Consider the following 25,287-nt stretch of genomic DNA (forward strand, 5'->3'; position numbering starts at 1 on the left):
AAGAACAACATCCTGGGGAAAGCCATCCTCATTTGGATTCCAAAACCTTTACATAGATGTCTTGATTGAAGTGAATTACATGTTTTTTATTGCATGCCCTTTTTTCTTTTTGTCTCTAAGAAAAGGAGTCTTCTTACTGCTTTTTGGATGAGAAGCAGTTACTCACTGACAGATGAATCTCTCAGCCAGATCACAGAATGTCCTGGGTTGGAAGAGACCTCAAGGATCACACAGTTTCAACACCCCTGCCATGGGCAGTGACACCTTTCACTGACCAGATTGCTCAGAGCTCCATCCAACCTGGCCTCAAAAACACTTGCAGGAATAGAGCAACCACAACTGCTCTGAGCAATCTGTTTCAGCACCTCAACACCCTCATAGTAATAAGTTTTTCCTAAGATCTCATTTAAACCTACTTTCATGTGTTGGTCTGGCAATTTCCAGCTGCTTCTGGATTGTTGTTTTGCTTCTTGCTCTCACCTGCAGCTGCCAGGTCTTACTCACTAGAGTGTGCCCTATGTTTAGTTGGGCTGACCTTCCCATGACTGCCCTGGAAGGTTATAGCAAATATTCTGTAGCTGGCTACTTGGGCTAGCCAGGAGGGAACAGAGTAATGGTCAAGGATGCTAGAGGTGGCAGCAATCATTTATTTCACAGTAGCCTGTTTTTATGTGGGTTCTTATGAAATGGGTGTTGAATTCTTCAGTCACTGTGGAAATGATGAATAATAATCAGGTTAAAGCAACATATTGCATCATTCACAGAAGAGGTGTGAGGCAGTTCCTTTGAACTTCCAACACTACCTCAGCTTCAGTTCTTCCCCTCTGGGAATGTTGTTTCAACATCTGAGGTTAAACGCCTTATTTGTAAACAAGTGGAAGGGAAGAAAAAATTGTTTTCCTTTTTTGATTCATTGCATGATTAGCCTGTTCTTTGCAATGCTTTTACATTTAGCAGTTAGGTAGAGAAGTAGAGAAGGTGATGGAGGGGTGCATCTCAGCCAGTGGATTTATTCTGTTGACTGTCCTGAAAAGACAGGCATGTTAAAAAGCCATTGAGCTACTCTTACACAAATATAATAAGTAGTTGAGAACTACTGGAAACAACTCTGTGACCCAAGGTAGGTGGGCATAATTAGGATAAAAGCCAGCTGCACACAACTTGTGGGTCTCACTGACTTTTCACAATGCATTTGTTCTCATGGATCTGGACATATTCTATGATAAGGTGCATAAATATTCATCCTGCAGTTGTTCTGTCCATGCAGTGTTACATTCCTCAAGAGTAGAAAAGGGAAGAGACAGTTGTTTGATGCAACATCTTAGCCAGAAAACATGAAATAGCATATATATGAGGTATAGAGAGGTGTGTTTTTGTTGTTGGGTCTGGGGAATTTTCTGCTTCTCTATGATAGGTAAACTGCTTCTGATTTTTTGTTTTCTAAAGATTTTCTGAACTTATTTGCAGGAAAATAGTGAAGGTTTCCTGAGTAACATGCAACCTAGAGTCAAATACCACAGCATCTTGGCAGATTTCTGTGGCACTAGAAGCACATACTGTGGTTCCCCTGTTCATCACACCTTTTTTTTTGAGTGCTCACCCTGAAGGGCAGTGCTTCACCTCAGGGAGGAGAAGAAGATCAGGATATATAGAAACATGTCTCTGTGGGAAGAGTGGAAGGTGCAGGAAGGAATCCATTTACTTCTAGGCTGGGGTTAAAAAAAGTTCAGGTAAATCTTTCTCTGCCCTGCACAGGGGTTGTTGGCCCTGTGTAAAATCAGGATGGTAAGAAGGCAATTGTGGAAGTTTCAGTCTGGGTTTGATTCTTCTCCCACACAGGAAACAAGTATGCTGGACTTCAGCTCTCTCAAGACTTTATCAATACACAGAAATGTTACCAGCCTGTCATAGCCCCAAGTGCTCCAGTGGCTGGACAGAAAGTGTAACTTTCTAGGCTCTCATAAACAGATGCTAAAGCTTGATTTCCTGTCTTGCTTTTTATAGAATGAGCATGTACCTGCTACCTCTCAACACGTATTTATGAAAGCCTTAATGGCGTAGCTGCTGTTCACTGCTGTGGGTTCATGTTTGAACTCTTCACCTGCTCCACTGCAGTCTCCAAGGAGTTGCAGATTCTCATCATTCCCTCTCTGGATTACAGTATGAAGGACGTCATTGGTTTTCCCGGTGAAGCTGCAATTAGGAGTGAGAAGAAAAGGGCTGTGTGTGATTCATGTGAAAAGTAAGTTAGAATCTTACAGTAAAGAGGAGGGAGGATGTTATATCAATTAACTTTGAGAGTCCTAAAGTGGAATTAAAACATCAATGCTAACTAAGTCTAACTTTTGTAAACTGACCAACTGGGAAAGTTGTAATTTCGGGTTAGAGCGGCTTAGAGAGGAAAACAGAAACTGAACATGAAAGAGATTGCTCTTCTTCCTCGCCTTTTCTCTACTTGGCTAGACTTCCTTTTGTCCCTGTGCCAGAGTCAAGTATTTCTGAGAGGCAATTTCCAAAGACCTTCCCTCCCACCCTGATGCTCAGGCCCTGCTGAGCAGTGCTTACATCTGAGCAGATACAGAAATAAGCACATGTATCTCGTCCTTTTCTCACACCAAAAAAAAAAAAAAAAAAGTCAAACGCCCCAACTCCCCAGTTCAGGTTTAAAGAGTAATTTGAATTTCTAGGACAAACACTGCTTCCGGGCGGCAGTGACCGGGAGAAGGGCACTGGGGCAACACAGTTCCTCTCCTCGCCACTGCCCTGCCGCGACGGCTGGCAGTCGCTAGCTGCGTGGGGTGTCCTCCCCTCCACTCTTCGCTTTAAAATTTCCTTATTTCACCAACACATCCCTAGATGGAAAATCATAACGGGGGGCAATGCTTGGGCCGCTTCACATTTTGCAGACTCGGGCCAGGCGCTGCCCCGCATCCCGCCCTGCGGGGCCGTGGCACAGAGGAGTTTGTTCGGCCCCGCTGCCCGGCTCCGTTCGCCCTTCGTGCGGGCGCGGTTGCGGTTCCCCCGCACCCCGCTAACGTTACTGGGCTCAGCGGCTTCGCGGCGACACTTCCAGCGGCTCTGCCCGAGCCCAGGCTCGCACACAAGCGGAGCGGCTCCGCTCCCCGGCTGCCCGGCCCGGGGCCTCGGTGATGCCCGGGTACCGCCCGGTGCAGCCGCGGGGCCCGCGCTCCGACCGCCACGACCCGGGGAAGCTCCGGGAGGCAGACTCGCCCCCGTCGAGCCCTCCCGGCCGCTGGGGCGGGAGGCGGGGGCCCGGCTGCACTCCCCCCGCGGCCCGCGGGGCGGGCCGGGCCGGCAGGCGGCACCTCGGGGCCGGGGCTCCCGCCGGCAGGCGCCCGCCGAGAGCAGCGAGGGCGGGCGGCCGGGGCGGAGCGGCAGCCGGCATGGGGGCCGGGGCGCTGGCCGTACGCGTGAGTAGGGGCTGGCGGCGGCACGGGCAGCGGAACGCGGCCGGGAGCGGGGCGGCTGCATGGCGGCTGGATCAGCCTCCTCCTCCTCCTCCTCCTCCCGCCCTCCGCCGGGGTCCCTGGCGGGGCCGGGGCAAGGGAGGCCGGGCCGGGCCCGGCGCCTTCTCCTCGTCCCGAGCGCTCTCCATCTGTTCTCTCCTTCTCTCTTCTTCTTTCTCTTTCTTTCTGCTTCTCCCCGCTCGGCAGCTGCCGCTCGTTTGGGAAAGGCAGAGATTTGTAAAAGATGATTCCAGGCGGTTTTCTTTTAGTTAGTTCACCCCCCCACCATCTCCTTTTTTTTTTTTTTTTTTTAAAAAGAACCCAGAGAACTACTGCGCTGCCGCGTTCCCTGCGTTAAAGTTGTTTGATGAGCTGTAAAAGTGCGTCCCTGTGGCGTATAAATAGCTTTTTTCCAAGTGTCTGGGCGGAACTTTTTGGCGGCATCGTGCAGGGATGATTAAGTTGCTTTCCCAGTCTCGGAAATGAGCAACAGTGGCATTAGTACTTGGACGCGTTTTCTGTGGGTAAAGTCAGATCTTCCCATCTATAAGGCAACACAACACTGAACTCTTTGTTTCAGAGCTGTTTTGAGGGGATGGCTTTGTTTTGATTTTGGTTAGATGTGTATTTTGGATAACCACATAACTTTTTGTTCTTAGTTAGCGCAGCCTCTTCAGATCCTGAAGCAAGCTCAAAATTTTCCTCTTGTTTCTGTGGACATGGCAAATGTCTGTCGGTTTCATGTGGATTTAAATAGTGTGTTTCCCTAAGTAAATCCAACTCAGTGACTCAGGTTTTCAAATGTTGAAACAGGCTGGAAACCTGTAACTGAGCAAGATTGTAAGGCTAATTGAAGGCCTTAATTGGAAAAGCTCCCTAAGCATCACAGCTGCTCAGAAACTGCTCAAAGGATTTTTGCTGTCCTCTGAATTTAACCCAGTCTATCTGTTTTTTACCTTGTCATGTGTCTGCCTGGAATAAATATTGTTTATTATTCATTTAATCCTGAACGGGAACATGTCTCTTTAAAAAAGATGTGGTATTTAAATGTTAGTCAAATTTTAGTTCAAACACTGGTGCATCTACTGTTCATTTTAAATATTTATAAAGTGGTCACAATAATGCAATATTGCGGTTCTGTTTCACAAATAAAACGTACTTGTCATGTTTATATAAGCAACATCTTTCGTAAATATCACACAAGTGTTGTGTAGGATCTGGGACTGTAGAGCACACATATGCCTCAAATAACTGTTTAATGAGAAAAGCACAGCCAAGTGAGTGAACTGCCAGATCATTTTATATCTGAAAGGACAGTCATGCTTAATAGCAACATAGCAGATGTTCATGCTGCTTACAGACTACTGTAAAAATATTGTGTCTCAAGTGAAGAGATTTTAAAGGCCTGTTTAAAATAAAATAATATCTGTATGCCATGGTAAAATGTCTTAACACAGTGAAGTGTCAAGACTTAGGCAAGAGTCTGAGCACTTTTTAGTGTTACTATACAGTATTCTCCATGTGTACAGTTTCTACTACCAGTTTGTTAATGAAACACAGTAGGAGTAAGTTTATTTTTAAGCACTATGCCTGTGGTGGTCTTCTTAAACAAAGAGATTGAGCTCTGTAGTAGCAGTGGCTCCCAGTTCCTGCAGTGTGATTGCAACTGTGGTGGGTGATGCTGCTGCTCTGCCTTGAAATGTCTTCCCAAATGTGCAATCCTGTAGGCTGATTAAGATTTCTGCCTATTATCAATCCTATAAATTAATCACGTATTGTTTGATTCGCCTGGGTTTTATTAACTATCTTCCCATGGTTTCTCTGTCACTGCAACTTAAATCTTGTGAGGATGTTGTGCCTCCAGCAAAACCTATGGGATTAAGGGTTTATTGTGCAGTGGGTTTTCCACCCCCCTTGTTATGTGTGATTAGATTACATAGTCCCTTTCTAACCTTAAAACCTCAGTAATTAAATTTCAGACTTAGCAGATACTAAACATAACAGCGCATCTTTCATAAGGATCCATCTCACCTGACAGTGGCCAGAATGAATCCCTAGGAAACAATATTTGGAAGAAGAGTGTAGTGAACCTTCTCAGAGTATTCCCCTGACAGGCATCCTGGAGCCAAGCTGAGCTACTGGTGGTGTATTGGGATTGTGTTTGTCCAGTTACTTTTGTAACCCATGCGAGTTTCATGAGTTAACAACAGCAGTCTCCTGCTTGCTTACTCCCAGTTCCTTGCTATTCTAGTAACAAGCTTGTCTGCAAGTCTTTCTCCCTTACCTACAGACTACCTGCATTCTTGTTCCTCTTTTAGTGTTTTCTTCTAGTGTTCATTTTTACTTTCCTACTTCACAGAGGTTTTTTTCTGTGGATTAAAATGAAGTGGGGCCAAACCCTTAAGCTGGAGCATAAGGATGGGTGTGCTGGTGTGGTGACCACACAACCTTCTGCAGCAGAAGTGACTAATGCCCATTTTCCCCCTCTTTACTCCTTTAAGCAAAGCAAATCGGCTGTGAGATTGAAGGAGGACATGAAAAGGATAGCTGGGTCTCCACTGAACAAGCAGAGGAGCACGACCTGTCCAAAGGTGTTTGGTGTGAGTCTTGTGGAGCTCCAGCAGCAGGGACTGAGCAAAAATGGAGTCCCAGTAGTTGTGTGCAATATAGTGGAGTACCTCACCCAGCACGGTAAGATCAGTGGAGTCACTTCTCCTTAGCAGCACTCTTTTTGTAAGACTCTTCAAAGGGAAGAATGTGGGGTTTTTTTTGGGCATGAACCACTGGCATAGAATGTTATTGTATGTGGTTTGCTTCCTTTTTTATTTATGCCTTGATGCTGAACTTACATTTTAGCATGTTTATAAAGGTGAACTGCAGCATTATGTAGCAGCACACTCCTAAGCAAACTGTTCAGTTTATAAAGGGAATGTATTCCATTTGTGAAGTTTTGCAAAACATTTGTCTTTAACACTGTTTCTGCATAGAGGTAGTCACAGGCACACATACACACACACATCCCATCAGAGAATATTACTGGAAAGGAATACAAGTTCTTACAGGTTTTCAGATATATCCCAGTTATCCCCTCAAGTAAGTAGTTGTTCGGTTCTTAGCTTCTCTTTGCATTCATTTAATGGGACTTTAGTTGCTGTTGTTGAAATATGTCTCCTTGCAGAAGCCTACAGCACCACTGGTGCACAGATGTCTTGTTTGGCATTTGATCAGCAATGGAAAAGGTTTTGTGGTGGTAATGTCCTCTTCCAAGGAGCTGCATCTGGTTTTACCCTCTGGTTTTCTTTTAGCTATTCAATAATGATAATCCAGCTGTAGAGGCTTAGATTCTATGACTGTATCTTGGTAGATCATAGATGCAAACATGGTTTGAAAATTAGCTTGGATTAAGGTACAGTGCAAATTTAAAACATGATCCTATCTTTACACTCTTCCTTGATGCACTTCAACTTGCATAAAAGTGGCCTGCTAGGACACTGGAAGAGAAAGAATGAAAAAAGCTTTCCATCATTTAGGGTTTAATCAAAAGCAGAAACTGACCGACACTCTTGACTGCAAGTTGCGGGCTGTGCTCTGTGTTCCATAAAAAGATTCCACACGACTGTGTCCCAAATATGGACTAAACAAGCCAGGTTTTCTACTCTGAAGCAAGATTAGCTGGGCTTCTGAATGCCAAGTTGATTATCTGGCCCCAATAAAGATAAAGACTATTCTTTTTCTCAAAAATGCAAGCAAGATCTCAAAGATACCCTCTCATATGGAAAGTTGTTGAAATGGGTGTCCTATGTCTGTGTTAGGTTTGTTTTTGTGAATTAATGGCAAAGTTAACTGTGAAGGCATTTTTAACAAAGGCCCAGACACCCAGGCTGAGCTGACTGTTGGGCAGCTACATACTTAAACTAAGTTTGCATTAAGCTGCCTATTTCCAAATTTATAGATGAAGCTAAATTTCCCTGTGCTGTATTTAGTACTTTCTGATTACTGGTTTTAAGATGTTCTAGCCTCTCTTTATTTCCATAAATGAGTGAGAGAGGGGGAAGGAAGTTTGATCTGTGTGGGGGCTGTGGCCTTTGCTCACCAAGTGCTGCAAAACCGAAAATCTTTATTGAGATGAGGTGTTTTCTGCCCTCGAGATGGCAGCACAGCATGTCACATGAGAATGCATTTTGTTGGGAATGCAGGAATACAATCTCTGACAAGCAGTATCTCATATTAGTCAAGTAAAATGTTTTGAGTGCTTGTCCATATTTTCCTCTTACTAGAGCAGTTTGTCTTCTAGTCCAATAAAAGAGATTATTTTTCTCTACAAACTCTGTTGCCTCAGAATTGATTTCCTGGACTGGAAGCATTCTGTCAGGTTGCAGTTCCTTGATGTTTAGTCTGAACTGTTGAAAACAATACATATTCAGTCCTCTTAGTGTTATGCTTCTGAGGAAGAGCAAACAGGTCTATAGGCACAGTATTAGAAAGGGAGAATTTTTGCAGTGAAAGTGTTCTAGAGAAAAAATAATTTACAGAGGTCAGTTTTAGGGTCTTCACAGAAGGTTTTGAATCTTAACAAATGCCTAGAAAGTGCTGTTCAATTTAATCTGATTAGTCTGGTTTCCTCTGTTGAAGCCTCCTTTTTTGTACATCTCCTTTGCTGGGGTGTCTGGCCCATAGTGATTGATACCATTTTTATTTTTCATTGTGAAATCCTTTGGGCTCTGTGCTGTCCATGATACATTATTTGCTTATTGAGATTTCCTACTACCGTAAAGTTGCAGAGCTCACTCTGGAGTTACTGCTGCACTCAGCACATACTGAGATGTTTTTGCCTCATGATAGGTCACAGGTAAGCACCTGTTGCCCTGGAACATGAAGCTGGAAGTAATCCAAATGTGTGAGTATGGCAGAAAATGAAACTTGCAAAACTGAAACAACTGTTGGGTTTTGTAGAGTCCTTTGTAGGGTCCTTTTCTGTTGAAATATACCAGTGGAAAATGTCTGTCTCAGTTGATTTCTCATGGTGTGAGACAACTCAGTGGCATCAAAGTATTGCGAGTTCTCAAGCAGGTATCCCAGGCCTCAAGAGCTTGTCATTAATATTTGTTATTTATCATTTATCATAATCTAACTTCCTGACTAGAGGAGGTTTCTGGGGACAGAGTATATTTTTTTTTTAATATTGTGGTGTATTAACTGCCCTCATTTGGATTACTACATGTGTGTTATTCAAACTAGAACATCTGTTTCATCATGTCACTGGGACGTGGTGGTTCAGCTCAATCTTTATATATATAATTACAGGTATGACACAGGAAGGTCTCTTCAGAGTGAATGGCAGCATGAAGGTGGTGGAGCAGCTGCGTCTGCAGTACGAGCGTGGGGAGGAGGTGGAACTCGTTAAAGATGGTGATGTGTACTCAGCAGCCAGTCTGCTGAAACTGTTTTTGAGAGAGTTGCCAGATGGAGTTATCACGTCTGCCTTACGTCCCAGGTTCATTCAGCTTTACCAGGGTAAGTGAGAGGTAAAGTCTTCATCCTTCAATATTCTTTCTGGATATCTGGTTTCTTAGTTTACTTACTTTGTTCCTGATTTCCTTTGGCTTCGGCTCTTACCTGCTCCCAGATATGCAGTTCTGTTACAAGAGGCAAAAAAATGTTTCTCATGTATTTGGTAAAGTCTGGACTATATATGATTTTCTAATCCAGTTATATCTGTTGAATAAAAAGTGAAATGATCAACTGGTTTTTTCGGGTATGCTTGTAGAAAATAATTGCAGTCTCTTTAGGACATAGATTTACTTCTGTTTGCTAGGGTGGTTTCTGACAGTTTCATTGTAATGGACACTGAGAAGTGAGAACTTCATCTGCTTGTCAGATTGGGCCTAAAGAATATACTGCCAAAGTTTCTGTTTCTCACTAAGTAATGTGATTTTTCATCAAAAAGAAGAACCAGTTTGCAAGTAACAGCAGACCTTCTGTTCTATTCCCTGTCTTAGCACACAACCTGGAAGATTTCTTTTTTTCTTTTATTCACACCCCCTCATCCACCTTCAAGTGGTGGATCAGCCATAGTAAAGACCACCACTTCTGCTGTGGGAAGTTGAGAAATCATTTTAAAGAGAGTTATGTTTCAATCTAATTCATCTTTATGTGTATCTGACAATCTCTGGTGGTGGTAGGTGGGATAAGTGGTGGTTGGCCCTGCTCCCTGACCATGTGGGTCACTGGACAGTTCATCTCTCTTGATGCAGACAGTCAACACTTCTTCTTTATGTTTTCCTAAGAAGCTGCAAGGTGAGTGGGTAAAGTTACTGGAGAATGCAGAGGAGGAACATGACATGCATCCCTGGTGGAAGATGGTGCAAAGTTCTCACACACTTGTCTTGAGGTCTGCCTTCCATTTTTCTTGCCTTCCATGAAGAGGAGGTTTAGCCATTTCCAAGAGGAGTGAGAATAGTGCCATGTGTTTACTTTCTTCCTTTTGTTTTGTGGGCTATAGAAAGTGTTGATGGTGCACTGGAGACGAGCTTTGTGCTTTACCTTGAGTGCAGACATTTCAGCTGTAGGCTGTATGTGTACTGTAAAATACCTTCCCTGATTAGTAAAGTTGTCTGGGGCACAAGGATAGCGCTCAGGAAGTGTTGTGTAGGAAGGTGCTATTGTTTTAGAAAGTCCCTTTTTTCTGGTCATTGCTGTGCTTTCTTTGGGGACTTAGAGATTTCACTAGGTCTGACTCATGAGCTGTATTTATGTTCTTTCTCATGAATCACAGCTGAAGTGTAAATTAATAACAAATAAATAAGTCACACCTTTGCTGTTCCATATCTCTGCCCCCACAAAGGTCATATTGGTGTATTGTACCAGGAATTGCTGATGTCTTTTGTGGGCTGTTGTGGTGTTTGTGGAAAGGTTAATTTGTTCTGTCTCCTACAGGAAGGGGAAAATCCCCCCAGTACTTTCTAGGGAAATGAGATGGATATCATTACTTAGCAGATTTACTCACCAAATTTTCTTGTTTCCAAATAAAGTTACTGGTGTAACCTGTGAACCCAGATCTGCAAAAATCCATCCAAATGTGACGTGTCTTCATAGCTAAGTTTGCCTGTATTTCACAATAAGATCAAACTTAGTGCCATTAAAATTTTGATTAGGAATAAAAAGTCTTACTTGAAAAATGCCAGTTGGCTGTTGTGGCAAGGGGAAGGCTTTTGTAAAGTTTGGAGAAAACTTGAAGGGTTTTTCACACCCCAGAAAATACATCATAAATTAGTAGTTATGAAAGCCACTGATGATTTTCATCGTGTTCAGATAAGTTTAAGTAGTAGGTGGGCATTTGCTTGCAGTTAAATGATCAACCAGCTGTGCAGGATTGCAGGAGTTATCTGTTCACTTATCAAAGTATGTGCAAGGGTATTGCTTGCAAAATGGTACCAGGACAGTGCATGCCTGGGTGTTCGTTTTGTAAACTGTGAAGAGAGTAGGTCAAACTGTTTCTGAGTCAACAGGTTATTAAAAAATAACTTTGAATCTGGAGCCACTTTGCAACATGTCTACAGTGAAGGCAAATACAAGTTCTGTCATAACCTCTGTATTCCCTCTTGTTGAAGCTTTGCATGGGAAATGTTTTTTTAGGATTATGTTAGATTTCTTTTGGTGTATTTTTAGGGATTATTATCAGCATTTTTTAAGCCAGCTGAGATCTTGGCCTGAGAGGAACACATAATTACTTACTATAAAAATGGCTAGAGAATGATTCCTCTAGTTAAAAGTATCTGAACTGAGAATTACAAATTTTATCTGTAGCTGTAACCCTTTTCAATTCCAGCTATCAAATTTGTAACCAAATCAAAGAGAAATAATCTGCCCTGTTATGAAAGAGCTGTCCTGTTAGTGTTCAGGAAGTCCATGCAGCTGGTTTGGCATTGCTGTCTGCAGCCTGTGCGGTGTTGTGTGAAACAGAGCTCTGCATGCTGCCCTCAAATCCTTTCGTTTAAATTAATACTTTTAAATTAAATTAAATTTAATTTAAATAAATTTGTTTAAATTAATACTTTTAAATTAGTACTTTTGTTTAAATTAATATTCATCATAATGCCAAGACTATGCAGTTCCATAAAACATCATGTTGTGTATTGTGCTGTGTGCTGGAATTCTCTGTGTCCTTGGAGAAGGACAGTGACAGTGGGAGATGGGAAGGGCCAGAGATGTGTGTTGCAAGCACAGGCCAGGGACACACTGATAGTGACCTTTGGTCTCCTCACAGTGCCTGACAAATAAAGCCTGCTCCTTACGGGAAGTTCTGGGGTGAAAAACGTCCATCACAATCTCTTTTGTGGCTAAAGCTTTACTGCAGAGCAGAACTGTGTGAAATGGGCTGTACTTTGAGAAGCCTCAGCAAGAAATTAGCATCTCCCATACAGCAGTCCCTGCCTGAGCTTGTTTATTCCCTCTGGCTTTTCATTCCTTATCTTCTGTATTGTGATCGCTGACTCTTAAGACATCCGTACGTACTAGGAACTGTACGCCCAGCTCTTACCCCTTTCACAGGTCACTTGCTTTCATCAAGACAAAGTGCTACTGTACTACATTTCTTTTTTGTTGTTGTTGTTTCATTTCCTCCTCCAGTGGAGGTACAGTGAAATATGGACTCTGTCTTCCTTTCTTACTCAGTCTAATACTAAGTTTAATACTATTTCATCACTCTGGCTTCTTGACATTGCTCATCCCATAGAATTTATATTTTTTCAGTGGGCAGCAGCAAGATGTGAGTTCTATTTCACATACCTCCTCCTTCTGCTCACTGCCTGTGATGACTGGCATGGTTTTGTCTGGTGCCTGTGAACAGCCTTGCCTTTTTCAGGGAGAGGGATGGGAGACAGTGGAAGGGAACGAGCAGCTCCCTTCTGGATCAACAAGTCAGTTTACAGAACGCTCAGTAGCCAGCAGCTGCTTGAGTTACATGGACAAGCAGAACCAAAAATACGGCTTGTGTTGGGGGATTTTAGAGGTCAAATTTCAATCTGCAAAAATGAATAGATGAGAGCTGACCTTTTAACCATTGTTATAGATGGCTCATGAGGTGGTTGGCTCTCACAGTTAAGGGATGAATATTATGTGTATGTTATGAGAAATTTTATTGATGTTGTTGCGATTTGTTGTTTGGATGTCCTCTGTTCTCCCCATAATCCCCTTTCCCCTCCCCCTTGTGTTGTTGCCACTGGTAGTTGGGACATGTGGAGGGAGGGTGGGCACCTCTGCCCCTTGCACAGGGCAGCTGGGACGAGAGCAGGCTTGTTACTAGGAGGCACAGGATGACAACACCTGACCCCAATCAAGCTGCAAGAAAGCAATCTCCACCAGTGGACCGCAAAGAAGAGTTGATTTGCAGACTTTGGGAAGGGCTAGGGTTACTTTTTGCAACCCCAGAGGTATAAAAGGTGGAGCAGCTGTTTTGTGGGTGAGCACATGGCAGCTTAGTCCCAGCACTGGGATTCCCGGCACTGTAATTTTTCTTTATTCAGTCCTTTGTTGTATTTTGTTAAGGTTTAATAAACCTTTGAAATTTTTAAAACTGGGAATTGTTTCTCACACCATGGTAACTGCAGCAGTGCATGAAATCTGATTAATTAGATATCTGTGATTCTCCACGCTCTGGTGACATGATTTTAACCTTTTCCTTTGGCTTTTATGGTCATTTTAGTGTTATCAGTGTTTCCAAGCCAGAGAAATGAGTTCTGTTTTCCATGTGATGGTGACATTCGTTATGCAGTAAAAACTCTTGGAACTGGATTTTTATGCAGATGACACTCAGCAGAGTTGCAAAAGAAGTGTGCTGTTCCTCCAGGAAGTTGGAGTGAAGGATAAATACAGCGCTGCAAAGTGCTGCAATGATAGAGAGTGAGGTGTCTCAAGCTGGATTGTGGTGACAGCTTTCTTATGAGCAGGGCTTACAACATTTCTGCTCCTGAAGGCAATAAGGCATGATTTTTTTTTTTCCTCTGGGGAAGGATCATGTCTGAAGGATGGTGTCTGAAGCAGATTGTTTCTTGGCAGAGAGAGACTGGAGTCCCACTTCCCATAGATTGCAGAGGTGGAAAGAAAAGCTTTCATTCCTCCCGCAGCCCAGTGGGTGCCTTGGTACTGCAGTGCACAACCTGCTGCCTCTGTGCCAAAGAGCAGCTTCCCAGGGCACATTGAGAACTGCTGACAGATGCAAGCTTTTCTGTCTACCCTCCGCTCTGGTAGCATGCAAGGCAGCTGGAAGCTATGCAGTGGTAGCATGACACCGAGCAGTTGCCTTTCTTGCTCACCTCACAGCACAGATAATTGGCTAGGGCACTGTGATAATGTCGCTTCAGTGCTTCCGGACTGGAGTTGTTTGGGGTCAGACCATTTGAGACTTGAGCAAAACAATTATGCACACCTGTTTGCATGAATTCCATATATTTAGTGAAGTTCAGGCAGCATGAAGGAGTAACGTGAACAGAGATGAATTGGGGAATTAAATTGTGTATCTAGTATGTCAGAGACACTCAATATGTTCAGAAATAGCATGAACTATTGGAAAATATCTCCCTCTTGTTGCGAGCTGTGGGTGTATGCTGAAATGAAGAGACTGAAAACACCCTCACAGATGTGTCTGTACCTCCTACACTGTTGAGACTCCTGTTTCTAGTTCATTAACATTTTTAGAGATATTGCCTGTCCTTTTCATTTGTCTCCTTGACTCGTTCCTCAGTAATGAGTCCCTAGTTCAGCAGTGAGGTGCCAGCTGCCCTTGCTGGCTTCCTTGATCCTCTGTGTTTTGTGTCCTCAGGCTGCTGAGCCTAGACATGGCCTGAGACTGCTGGTTTTGTTCCCTTCCTCGGCCCAATCCACTCTTGGATTCATTCTTGGTTTCAAACCCTTGCTGACTGCACATCTAGCTAGGCTTCTCTTGCAGGCCTTAGCTGAGATGCTGTCTATTGCACATGGCTTTTGGAAGGCTCCCAAAATAAAAAACTGAATTACTTTGTCTGCCTTGGGAGCGCCTTCCTCTTAGCCTTCATTCTTATTTTCCTCCTTATCCCCTAGGCAAAATAACTGGATATGCTGTGCTTGAAAATCATGAGTAGAATAAACCACTCTGGTGCTCTGATGCTTTTCTGATAATCACTACCAGTTCAGTAAACCTTAGTGACTCACTTTGAAACAAACTAAAAAGGAGGAGGAATGCTCCAAAGAATGGGTGGGTTGTTGTTATGACTCAAGACTGTTTTTGCTCTCTAATAAGTTGAAAAGCTGTAATATTTGAAGGAAGACATTAATTGATAGCAGTAGTAGACTTGTCCTAAAAACTGTACAAAGTGCCTGGAATACTGAGGATGCATGTCACTGTCTAGATTCACCACAAATTATTAAAGCAATTTTTAAAAATAAAGCTGAATTCCATGAAATGTCATCAGCAGAACAATCAACAAATTCTGATTTTTGGATTCTTTTGGAAGAAAAACTTGATTTCTTCCCTTGTCTTTTTACTGGAGAAGGAGGACAGAGCAAGGCCTATTTTCTTTCTTATATTACACAAAGAGAAGGAACTTGATGGCTCAGTAAATGGGGTTTGCTGCCTCATGTTACTCAGTGTCTCTGCATCCTTCAATTAGGGTAATTTCTCATGATCTTGTGATGTGGTGTCTGTGTCTGTTCTTGAAAGTACAGAAATGAACAAAGGTTTGACTATGCCCAGCAATAATATTTTTGATGTTGACTCATACCCCAAAAATATCATGGTTAATGAACAGGGACATCCTACCCAGAAAATAGTACTAAAGGCCATGGGCCCAATAGCTTTGTTTGTTGTCAGAGTGCAAACCTGTGTTTGGAATGTTTTGTGGTGGTTAATAGCATCTTCCTAGTTTGGAAGGGATGGAAATTCCTCCAGTAAATGAAAAAGTACCCATCAGTCTAAACTCCCAAAGGGAGACTCAGAGAGGCAATTAGTTATCAAGGGCATTCCCTAATTAGATGACGGGGTGATGGTGATGGAAGAGGTACATTTTTTCTGAGAGGTGGCTTTGGCTTTCCTTATCATAACTGCAAGCAATTTGTAGGAGAAAACACTGTGCTAGTTGCTTTGTTATCTAAAGAAAAGTATGTTAGGAGTATGTTTTGGCTACATGGAAATTAGTTGTGTTTTGTTTTCTTTTAAGATTCATGAAAAGATAATTAGTAATCAAGTCAGAGACTGTACAGTCCACTTTGATAAGTGCAAATACAAATGCACTGAAATTCCTTGTTGTTATTCCATTTAATATAGCCTTCAGAAGCCTCCTGAATTTTGCTGCAATAATGGATCAGATTTCTTGCTGTTGCCAAGCTGATTGGTAGTAGCAAAGTCATGAGGATTTTTTCCTCTGTAAGTGTAAAAAAGGTTGTGATAAGCAAGCAGATAAGATTTTTTTTTCCTCATCTGCTTCATGCATATTTGATATTTGGCTTTTCTGAAGGAGCTAATTTCTTATCTGTGGAAGAAAAGGATGTAGTTAGTCAGTTGGTTAAAATGTTTGGTCCTGTAATTTGACTGGCATTTGGTCTGCTGTGATGAAGGAATTCATACTAAGTCTGTGGTACAGAAACAGACATACAAAAGTGAATTCACCGTGCATATAAAACATAAAAAGTCTTTCTTGCCATCTACAGTATTAGGCATGTCTGGAAAGGCAGGTATTCTAAGCCTGGAAGCAGATAAGTCCCTCAAGTTTCAGCTGTATGAAGTGGCAAATAAGTACATAAAAAGCCTCATTTGTTTGCCATTTATTTGCAGGATAAATCCTGTTTATTAGCCACAAAAAATGTCTGATTATAAAACAGAAATAATATTGCAGCTAGCCACTTTTCAAAGCACTCTGCTCCTGAAACGCTGTTCAGCCCAGCCCTGAATATTTCTGGGAAATGAAAGGTAAAAACAAAGACAAGACTTCTGAAGTGTTAATGCATACATTGAGCGGTGTTCAAAGATTTTTGTTTGCCTTCCTTTTTTTCTCTCTAAAAACCATGAAACAAATGTAAAATGTTCTTTTTTTCTTGCAACACAAGCCATGGGATGCCTTCCTGCCAGTCTTCTCTGCATGCTGATAGCAGGGCATACAGCAGGGCAGCAACAGCAACTCATAAGGCTGATAAATAAGGAAAAAAAGTACTAGAAATGCACAGATGGCCTCATGCTAATGGACACTGCTTATAATTAGATGGGTGTGGAAAACCTTCAGGGCATGAGGTCTTCTGTCTGAAAATGATGTTGCAGGGTGCTTGGGGTTTTCATCCATATATGAAAGTTTCAGTAACATTTCACTTTTGTGGAGAGTAGAAATTAATATTTGCATGACTAACACATCCTGTTTTGGTATGAAGGGAAAACAATACTGACTTGTTTTAAAAACTTTGCTTCTGCTGAAATGTAAATCCAAGATTTTGAGGGGTACAAATCACTCTTTGGAAGGTGTTTTTGGGACGGAGGAGGGGAGCAAAAAATTTTGCACGTGAATTCAATTCCAGCAGCAGGACACAGTTAAGCAGAAGCTGTGTATGAGGCCAAGCTTGTGTTCACCACCTGGATCTGTATAAACACAGCCTCTGTGAAGTTCATGCAATTTTTACTTAAATACTTGGATGTGACTCAGTTCAATATGGAAAACTTTTATCCAGACCTAAATTCTAGCAGATTGTTCGGTATAACAAGGCTGCTCTCTAACATGAGGCCACATTTTGAGTTGTTTTGGAGTGTGGCAGTGCCCAGAATGGTCTGTTTCCCATAAGGAAGACTCCTTCCTGAATATGTAGCAGAGTTTTCACCCACAGAAGCTATTGTAGTGCTGTTATAACACTGCATTTCAGGAGACCCACTGTTTTACCATTCTTGCTTTCTTATTTTTGAAGGTTTTCATGGGAAGGGAAACTAATAGTGTGAGAAGGGCTTGGGAAGTAGGGACGACATCCAGAAGGAGCATGGAATCTGAAGGTCTGGTAGAGAGGGAGTTAAAGCAGATTTAGCTGTGCCAGGTGGGGATAAACATGCTCTGAAGCTCTTAGCAGACTGTTAGTAACTGCTCAATCTGCTCAGGAAAAAGGTTACAGCATAAAGGTAAGAGTGAAATGGCACCCTTGGTGGCCAGGATGAGCCTCAGGACAAACATTCACATTCCCTGAGGAGGACGGAGGAATTGTGTGTCTCTGAGCAGAAGTAGGAGTAAATTTTAGCTCCCACTGCTTGCTCACCCATGTAATTAAGTTGGCAGCAATGAAGAAAACCATATCCATGTTTTTTCTTCTCTTCTTTTTCCTAGACTCTAGAAACGACATACAGAAGGAAAGTTACTTGAAAGAACTCCTTAAAGAACTGCCTGATGCTCATTACTGCCTCCTGAAGTACCTGTGCCAGTTCCTGCTAAAGGTTGCTGAACATCACATAGAGAACAAGATGAATCTTTGCAATCTTGCCACTGTATTTGGACCAAACTGCTTTCAGTAAGTTGGGCTTTTTACTATGCCCTGTTTGCTGGCAGAAATGTTAAGTCAAAAATCTACTTTGTCAGGGTGATCAGATGGAGGCAGTGACTGGGGCTCTCTGTTAAACTTCAGTGCTGAAGCTATTTTTGAGCCAAATGGAAGTGGAGTTGCTCTCCCATTTCCTCTTGCTGTTTGCTAAACTGTTTATCAGTTTTGTATTGCTGCTTTGGTAGCAGAGCAGAAGTATAACAGTGAAAGGTCTTCAGACTGTGTCAGTGCAAGGAGCTTGTGTGTTCATGCAGGTTTCTTCCTTTGCTATCAGTTAATATGAGTGCTTCTCTCCACAAGGCTTTGACAAAGGATCCTTGGTGGAGAAGGACTCCAGTGCAGCACCCAGGTGCTATATGATTTCTAGAGATAGATACTGCATACTGTCTGCACGTTTGGCCTTGTGATCTGGTGTCTGCTCTCAGATGCTGATAATTCTGGTCTCTCTGTCCTTCTAGTGTATTTAGAAACTGCTCTGGAGCTTGTGGGGGTCCACTGGTCTCTTAAAACTCCTTACTGGAGTCAGTAGCTTTACTGGGTTCTTTGACTGGGCACAGTTCCTGGGTGCTTGTGCTGAAGACGTGTTTCACGTGCTGGTGGAGCTTGCAGCAGTAGCCAGGACAGTTATTTCCAGATGCAAGAACACTCCTGAGTGAGAAAGTTTCTGTGGAGTCACTGCAGTGCAGCATTAGCATCTTTGCCTCTGCAATGAGCCAACTGGCTGGCATCCAAGGTCTTTGACATGGGAGACACCTAACCAGTTTAGTTCAGTCATCAGTCTTGAAAGATGTGTGATATCACCTAGAAGAGACAAGTGAGTTCCTTGTATCAATGTTGCATTTGTATGGATTTTTGTAAAATATCACTCTGGACTAATACTGAGTTGTTTAGTAAAACTTAGTCGCATGAAGCAATTAATTTAATCTATCCCCCTGAGTTTCCTCTTGTAAAGACATAGATTTATTTAAAGAGAGAAAACAGAAATTAGGTTCCTGTAATATGTTGAGACCGTTCCTTGTACCTAGGCTAGATGTTGCCTGCTGTCTTTTCAAGGAGCATATCTTTTTCCATTGGTTAGGGAGAGAACATGGAGGAATGAGACACTTAAACTAAAGCTTGTCCTAGTGACTCTATGGCTGCCTTATCTTACGATGTTGCTGGTGGATGATGAAGGTGAATTTCAGGATTAAAGCATTTGCTGTGTTAGTATAAAAAGATAAAGCATATTTTTAAAATAATTGTTTGCCTCTCTGAAACAAAAAATGCTCAAAAGACAGTAGTATGCATGGGGATGCATGAATATGAGAATTACTGGAAGCACAATACTGTGAATTTCTGACAAGGAAAAGCAAAACAATTTTTTAAACTTGCATTCATATGGGTGGTTTGGGAATTCCTGTCTAAATGTATTAGCAGAGTTCAGAACAAAGTAATTAGAAGAATTTGAATTCAATGGCTAAATCTCTATGACTCAAGCTCCCAAGTGGCTATTAGAATAATTTTTAGTTTACTCATCATTTCTTTCAGGAGAATTTAAAACTTAGCTGTGCATGTTTTTTGGTGTAGAATGCAGAGAATTGCAGTTGGTGTTCCTAATATTAAACCAAAGTGTATGTGTTAAAAGCTCTACAGTTGTTGCCACAACTGATCTCTGCTCCTAAGACAGCATGGAAAAGATAGAACTGTTTCTGTAAGGTACAGAGGTGGTAACACCTCATTCCATTGCAGAAGACTGAGGAAGGCAGAGTCCACTGGAGGTGAGAAACCAAACGCTCATGAGTCTGGATGTGAGCGTAACCAGCCCAGCAGATGTGATACCTTGAAATAAATGCTCATGTGGCAAAAGAGGCATTGAAAGCAAGGCTTCACATTTACCAAATTGGCTAATGAGTTTTTTAAAGACCCAAATTGATTAGAATTAGGCATGTAGATTTTTATTTAAACTAAGTGTCACCATCTGGTGTTTCAACTATGTGTTTTATCAGATCTTGATCTTTTCAGGGCAGTTCAGTCTTGTGGTCCAGACCCAAAGATTGTGAGCAACAGTTCAAATACCCTTTTCTCCTATATTAATGGATGCAGTCTTTTATTGCTGGAACTGTGACTATCTGTACCAACAAAGATTTTACAGGGGGAGAAAAGAACTTGCAGCACTGTTTTTAGGTATTGGGCTTAACCAGTTGGTTGGCTAAGCATCCAGAAGGAGATCCTCAGAATACATTTCAGAGCTAAGGCTGCCTGAAGCCTACTTGGCAAGAGCTGTCTCTACTGGCTGCAGGCAGTCCCTGGAGAAGCTGCAGAAATGAAATATTGGCAGGAGGCTGAAGTGATGGCTCCTCTTGCTTTGCATTGTTTGTTCCGAGCAGTGCATGGCGGGTTTCTCCACGATGAGGAGAGAAGGCTCAGCTTGTCAGCAATTACACTGCCAATGCAGGGAGAACTGAGATTTTTCTGTCAGAAATTCACACTCGTGTCTAAAATTAATGTCAGTTTGTGTAGTTAAGGCACAGTGTCAGAGAAGATAAAGCCCATCTGCTAAAAGTGAAGGACTTCTTTTGGCAAGGTATTTTTAGTGACAATTTAGCTACTTAAGCATAGTATCTCCTACTCCATAAGTAAAGTTGTTTAATGGTTGAATAAATCATGCTGCCTGGCCACTTTCCAGGTATTTAGACTTCATTTTAATTCTCTTAATCTCATTCTGTTTTTCTACATCATATCCTCTGTAATGTATCCCATCTCCTAAACCTTCAACCCTTATTGCTTTTATCTTATCCAGTACTTCCCCTGCTTCCTTACTTGCTGTTTGACAAACTGCACTGATGCTTTTCTAAGAAAGATTATCTTGTGCTTTCTGTATTTCTAATGAGTTGAAGGGAAAAAATGGCTATTTGCATTCCTTGTAATGAAATGTGATGTAAGATACTAGAACATGTAAAGGGCAAGGTCAAACAGCTCAAAAAAAGATTGGAGATTTGGTTCACTGTTTTCTCCCAATTTGGTTTGTTCAGATTTATTGTGATGGAAGGCAAAGGTCAAGTATATTGAGAAATACAGCCCTGGAGGAGCTACAAGCACGAAGGAACAAAAATAGCTGTCTTTTCTGTCGCTGGGCTAATCTATGTAGAATATTAACATTTGCAGCGTGGTTACTTCTGGAGGAAGTTATTGTCCATTGACCTGAATTTCAGCTCCTGGAGAGACATAGCCTTAGTTAAGGCCTGCTATGTGAGCTCTGTTTGGCTCTAACAGCTTGTGCTGAAATGGAGAGGACCAGATGGGTTTTCTTTCCTCCTCTCTGTTCTCCAGGAGCTGGGTGTCAGAGGAGCTGCTGCCCTTATCCTGTCCTTTGGTTGGCATAGTAAGACATGAGGTTGTCTTACCATGTCTTACCATGTCTACCATTACAGATGTAATCAGAAGATCCGCTTGCACCATTTTTTGCAGCTCTCTCTCAAGCAATCGTCTCTGCTTGTGGCCTCCATCATTCAAGGCCTAATGAACTTGGTTATGTTTCATTCCAACAGAGATTGTGTTGTGAGGGATTACTCCATCCCCCCAAAAATGTCTGGCAAATGCAGGTGTTCAGTGAAAATGCTGGAGTTAGATGCAGTTATTTATGTATGATGACTCTGTAATACAAAGGGTAACAAGACAAGTATATTATCTTTGGATATGGAGAAAATGGTAGATTGTAGGGTAGATGTAGGTATTTCAGGGATGCTGAACTTGAAGTAATTAAAATTTGATCTGAAGTTATGCATGAATATCTTACCTTAGTTTCTAGCAGCCTTGGAGCCTGCATGGATTGGGTATACAAAACTGAAGTGAAAACAGAGGGCCTGAATTAATATTTCTCAGTGAGTAATGTTGGCCTTTGGAACATTATGTAGATGGGCTTTGTTTTCAGGCAGTGCAGCCCCAATCCTGCATCAGTCTTCAAAACAAATGGCAATCCAGGACTGGGGGCAAACTGAGTACTGAACATTGTTGTTTAAACGTGAATTATTGCAAATTGGAGCATGCAGTCGTAACCTTTCTTACAGAGTTCACATAGATTTTAAATACTGCATTTTCCAGCTCTGCAAAGGAATTCTTCCTAAGTATTCAGTATGCTGGAGCCTATAATGACAGTTTAAAACATCAAGTATAATATAGCAAGGCTATAAACATTCTCATCCATAATCAAATTAAATACTCATGAATATTTGAGCTCAGCAGTTCAGCTCAAATGCAATCACAAGGAGAGTTTTTGAAGAGCCTCTGCTTTGAAATATTTGGAGATGAGAGCAATGTACTTTGTAAGGGGATGTTAGGCTATGGACTGCCCTTTGCCCCCCTTTGTGTTGGTTGCATTCTCTAAGATGCCTACTGCCACTGTAATTTCGTGATGAAAAATGGAACTTCTGCTGAAGCAAAAGATTTTGCATATAAATGAAGCCAGTCAGTAAAGCCTTTGTGGCAGCATGGCTCTAACTGCTTTGTGTTACCTGTGTTGTCTGCATTTTGCATTTTATTATTAATTATTATCATTCATTATGTGCAGTTGTTTTCTTATTTTTTATGAATTATTTGTTATTTTGCAAGCAATGCTGATAGAGCAGAATTACCGAGTTGACTTAGGCTAATAAATCTGATCCTAGAGAAGATAATCTGGAACAGATTTTAACAGGCAGGCAGGTACATGCCCCAGATTCGACTTTCCAGGTTTCTCCAGTATCACAGGAGCTAAAACACTTCAGCAAAATCTCAGTAGTTGTATCTGTCATTGCATTTCACCCAGATTGGTAAGGCTGCAGATGGTGCAGAGCGTGTAAACAAGTCACACAGACTGAGGCGAACAACTGTTTCAAGTGAGCATTGCTGTATCTTTAGTTATTTATTAGACTATGATCTTGCAGCAGAGTCTGCAGACATGAATATGTGCCTGTTTTCTGCTGCACCAGTTTGTGGACTGGTGTGTCAGGACAAATCCTTTTCATCACCTGAAGTGGACGAGTTCTGGCCACAAGGTTGGATCTGTTACAGACGCAGTGAAGTCCACCTAGAGGCACAGGACAGACTGCCTTGAGTTATAACCTCTATAAATTACTGCAACTCAGCTCTCAAAATCTCCACTTGTGCTTGTTGAGGGACTCATGGGCATCTGAGGTACTAATGAAAATGTTTTGCTGGGGCTGGAGAAACAAAAAATCCATGTAGTGTTTCCTTCCTTTGAGTCCCATATTTCTGGCAGGATTCTCTGGGAGAATGTTAAGGTGACACTGTGGTGTTTCTTTACAAAAGGTACTGTACAAGCAGCAAAAGTAGTTTATAGAGCATACAGCCCCCTGTGATTGTAAATTAGGATTACAGTGCTGTCATTCCATGCAAGCTGCTTCTGCAGAGCCACTTGGGGAAATGGTAATTTGCATCTTTCATCTCAGACAGGGTGGGGTCAAGCTCTGTTGGGAATTCGTAATGAGATGACCCTTTCACATGGAAATCTCGGGTTCTCAGTTGTGACAGGGAACTGTCAGCAGTTGCTGCCTGGGGAAATCAGTTCAGTGACCTCAGTTCAGCTCATTATAGACAGATTACTACTTCCCAGGTCCTCCTGGCCACTGGAAGCAAGTTTCCCAGGTGCGGTGGATGGTGACAGAGCCTTGTAGTGATGCCTGTCCTGTGCCACGTGCAGTCATGTTTTTGTGTGTCACTGCACTGCTCTCATTGGAGTCTGGAGGTTCACTGTCTGGAAAGCCCACTCTGCATTCAGCCTCTTACAGCTTGTTTACAGGGACCCTGAGGTAAATTCATTTAACTAAATGCCTGGGATGTAAGGAATTCTTTTACAGTGAGTTAATCTGACCTCAGGTCACTTTGCTTCTGAGTAAAAGCTGGGATACAGAGCCTTGCTGTGGTTTAACCCTTTGAGAGAAGCTTTCCTGAGCATCCCTGTAGAAGAGACAAGGACTCAGTCTGGAAAACCTGAAGAACACGTGGGTGTGGTGTCTACACGGGCAGGAGCTCCATGGAGCTGCCCTGGGTGGGCCAGCCATGCTGCTAGGACATAGTGCAGAAGTGTGAAATGCTGCTGGTTATCAGATTTTGAAATGAAGAGCTGACAGCCTGATCTGATTATCAAGTAATGTTTTAGTTTTGAGAACTACTGCTTTTTCTGCTTTAAAATGACTTCAGCAATAATTTCAGGTTTTTATATCCTGCAAAATTTGTGGTACTGATGCACCTTTGCCCTTCACCCTTCCTTAACTATGTCAGAAACTCTTAATGCTGGTGTCTCACTTAGACAAGGCACATTTTTTCCAAATATTTAATGCTTTTCACACAGATCCTTCAGAACATCTCTCTGGGTAGGGCAGGCGTCTGTGGAATCTAAGGGAGGGCACACTAGGGAATTTGCTCCTGCTCTGCCTGTGCTGTGTATGTGCTGATGACTTTGCAAGCCACTGTGATAACTTCAGTGGGAGTTTTCGAATTCAAATTGCTAAGATAGATCTGAACTTATCAACACTTTTTCTGCTAGAAATAACCATAGAAATTGCAGGTTTATGGCATCCTTCTGGTGTTTGTGGTAGGTTTCTGGTGCTGCTCCTGAAGTAATTTGTACGTATGTGACTGGAAGGGGTTGAAGTCCTTCTGTTGAGGATTTTGTAACTGGAGGAAATTGTGTGTCTAACTCTCAAAGCATCACAGTTGTAGTGCCTAATTAACATGAAAATAGACATAAGGGAGCCATGACTATGAACAGTTTTATACTGTGATGTTTTAACAAGATCTTCACAAATGGTCATGAAAATTTTCCAAGGAGTAGGGTGTGCATCAGGAAAGCGGAAGTGTGAGAGAATATTTTCTCACAGATCTGGGTTTTTCTAGTCAGTTGAAGTGACATTTGTAGATGTCATGACTTTTCAGAATGAGAAGAGCTAAAGTAAAATGCTAATTTTCTTTTACATGCATTTTCGGAAAAGTCTAGTCAAATTGGTAGATCATGCAGTGTGGCAGCAGATGGGGTTTACTTTGTATAAATAGGCAGGGTAGGGTAGGCTCATAATATAAACTTATCTTCAGCTCAGAATATATTTGTTGAAAGGAAAATGTCACCATGGAGAGCTCAAAGAGTGTAATCGCCCTTATCATGATTGAGGTCTAATAATAGCAATTATAGGAGAAATATATTAGAAACTTTGTTAAATATGCCTGTTAATGTGGCAGAGAGGTGGCAATGAATAAAATATGTTAAATTTCCATTAAAATAAATCACTTCATGATCCTTTGCTTAGTTACA

At 42.1% G+C, this 25,287-nt stretch overlaps 1 protein-coding gene across 4 annotated transcripts in view; it reads left to right on the plus strand.

Annotated features, from left to right (window-relative positions):
* The first annotated feature begins 3,308 nt into the window (after window positions 1–3,308).
* The window catches only part of FAM13A (family with sequence similarity 13 member A), a 117,687-nt gene continuing 95,708 nt past the window's right edge, over window positions 3,309–25,287 (plus strand). For all 4 annotated transcript variants that reach the window (XM_084204843.1, XM_084204845.1, XM_084204844.1 and 1 more), the window contains exons 1-4: window positions 3,309–3,431; window positions 5,969–6,158; window positions 8,772–8,981; window positions 17,792–17,972. In XM_084204843.1, coding sequence (XP_084060969.1) covers window positions 3,405–3,431; window positions 5,969–6,158; window positions 8,772–8,981; window positions 17,792–17,972 — 608 coding nt within the window. In that variant the 5' untranslated portion in view covers window positions 3,309–3,404. The remainder of the gene's footprint in view (window positions 3,432–5,968; window positions 6,159–8,771; window positions 8,982–17,791; window positions 17,973–25,287) is intronic.

Source organism: Fringilla coelebs (assembly GCF_963513975.1).
Source record: "Fringilla coelebs genome assembly, chromosome: 4".
Classification (NCBI taxonomy): domain Eukaryota; kingdom Metazoa; phylum Chordata; class Aves; order Passeriformes; family Fringillidae; genus Fringilla; species Fringilla coelebs.